Source organism: Anastrepha ludens, chromosome 6, assembly GCF_028408465.1.
Source record: "Anastrepha ludens isolate Willacy chromosome 6, idAnaLude1.1, whole genome shotgun sequence".
Lineage (NCBI taxonomy): Eukaryota > Metazoa > Arthropoda > Insecta > Diptera > Tephritidae > Anastrepha > Anastrepha ludens.
The window spans coordinates 58,856,199-58,858,054 of NC_071502.1; the positions used below are offsets into that span (position 1 = coordinate 58,856,199).

Consider the following 1,856-nt stretch of genomic DNA (forward strand, 5'->3'; position numbering starts at 1 on the left):
AAAAAAACTATATACTTCACCTAGCTTAACAATGATAGTGATCAAACTAGTCTACAGTTAGGAAAAGATGTAGATAAATTATATCTACTAAATATACTCTCTTCCTATAAGTTTTTTCTTTAAGTAATCCCGCATGTATTTACTATTTTAATTGCCAATTTTTATTTGTGAAATGTTATACTATTTAATGAGTAAAATTAAAATATCTCAATACATATCTGTGGTGTATATTAGTGAATAGTGCACAATGTTACACAAACGAGATTCTTAATATTGCGGTTGAAGTTTGTATAACATAAATTTATTTTTTTCTTTATTTTATGTATGTATGTCTGCCTTAGTGAAGGAATCGCTTCATTTTACATATTCCATCTAACTTTTTATGACTTGTATTTCGCAAAACGGTGAACATGCCAAATTATCAGACTTTTCTCGTTTTGCATATGTAGATTGCAAATACAAAAAAGCTTTTTTATCTTAAAACTAAACATGATTATTGGTTGTTTTGTGTATAGATTTATGTAACTATACCGTTGCTTTCAAGTATGTCATTCGCTAATATAGTTAAACTTATTGGACTTTTGCATATCCAAAGTAGTTTAATTTTACTTAGTTTTTCTTTTCGATGAATTTCCGCAGGTTTGCAAGGTGTTTGATATTAATGTGGTTGTTGTTCGTTTTATTAGTTTGTAATATATGTAGGCCCGACTATTAGAAGTCGTTGTAGTAATTTTGCTAAAAGGATCTACTTGCTCAGATTTCATCGCATAAGAACACATAAAGTAACAACTTAGAACATTCCACCGTACGGAGCATCGAATTCGCTGTCTCTCATTGAATAGCCGAATATGGTTAAGTAATTAATAACATTACTTATTAAAGTAAGTGTGGCTGCCGTCCAAGTGATCTAAAAATACGATTAATAAATAACAACGTATATGAAATGCGAAATTAGATCATTTGGCTTACCACTTGACTATGCGCCAAAACGATGGGAAAAGCGAAGGCACTCAGCACCATGCCAGCGCAAAGGAATAGGGCAAACTCTGTCTTTGGATTAGTATCATTGCTTTGATTAAAGCGTTTCGCGACGAATACTGGCAAAACGGACAGAACGTAGAATAATAAGACGAAGAACGGATAGAAAATCTTGGGTTGCGGCACAGCACACGCCAATATGAGGAAAGTCATACCCAGACATGTTAAAAATGCGCAAATCAATAAACTGCGAAAATAAAGTTAATCAAAAAACAAATATAGGTTTATTATAACGCAATTAAGTGCATTTGGCCAGAGTTTTTGGTTCTTTTGTTCACTTACGCTGTTTTGATAATACAAAGTTATTCCGTCATCGCGATAAAGGCCAATGAAGTAAGAGCAAAAATCGTATGCAAATGGGAAATGTAGTATTAGTTAAGCACAATGAAAATTACAATTTATGATTACCTTTTAAAGCAGCCATTTTATTAAATTTAAGGAATTTTTTCACTCGAGATCCTTTTGTATGTTTACGAAAATTATTGTACCTGCATTAATCATCAGAAAAACAACCAAACGCAACCAAATGTCAAATCAAGCCTAGAGTTACCGGAGGCTTCGAAAATGGAAACTTTCTTCCTAAGCTGTTATTAGTCTTGATTGCAATAGGAAATATTAATTGCATGTGTATTTTTCATTATAAATAATTTAAATTGAATATATAACAATTAAAGTGTATTGAAGGAATATTCAATTTAATTGTTGTGCCGCATATACTTTATACTTTTATTGCGCCACAGTGTGGTAGCATTGCTGGGAACAGTTTTTGCGAGCAGTATTAACATATAACAGCTGATTATATGTTGACGGGTTGCTTT

At 31.9% G+C, this 1,856-nt stretch overlaps 1 protein-coding gene across 1 annotated transcript in view; it reads right to left on the reverse strand.

The window, feature by feature from the left end:
- Nucleotides 1-279: 279 nt before the first annotated feature.
- LOC128867918 (leptin receptor gene-related protein) overlaps nt 280-1,856 on the reverse strand; it is an 86,397-nt gene continuing 84,820 nt past the window's right edge. Inside the window, exons 2-3 of the mRNA XM_054109542.1 lie at nt 970-1,225; nt 280-907 (exon numbers count right to left, since the gene is read on the reverse strand). Of these exons, the coding sequence (XP_053965517.1) occupies nt 791-907; nt 970-1,191 (339 nt within the window). The 5' untranslated portion in view covers nt 1,192-1,225 and the 3' untranslated portion in view covers nt 280-790. The remainder of the gene's footprint in view (nt 908-969; nt 1,226-1,856) is intronic.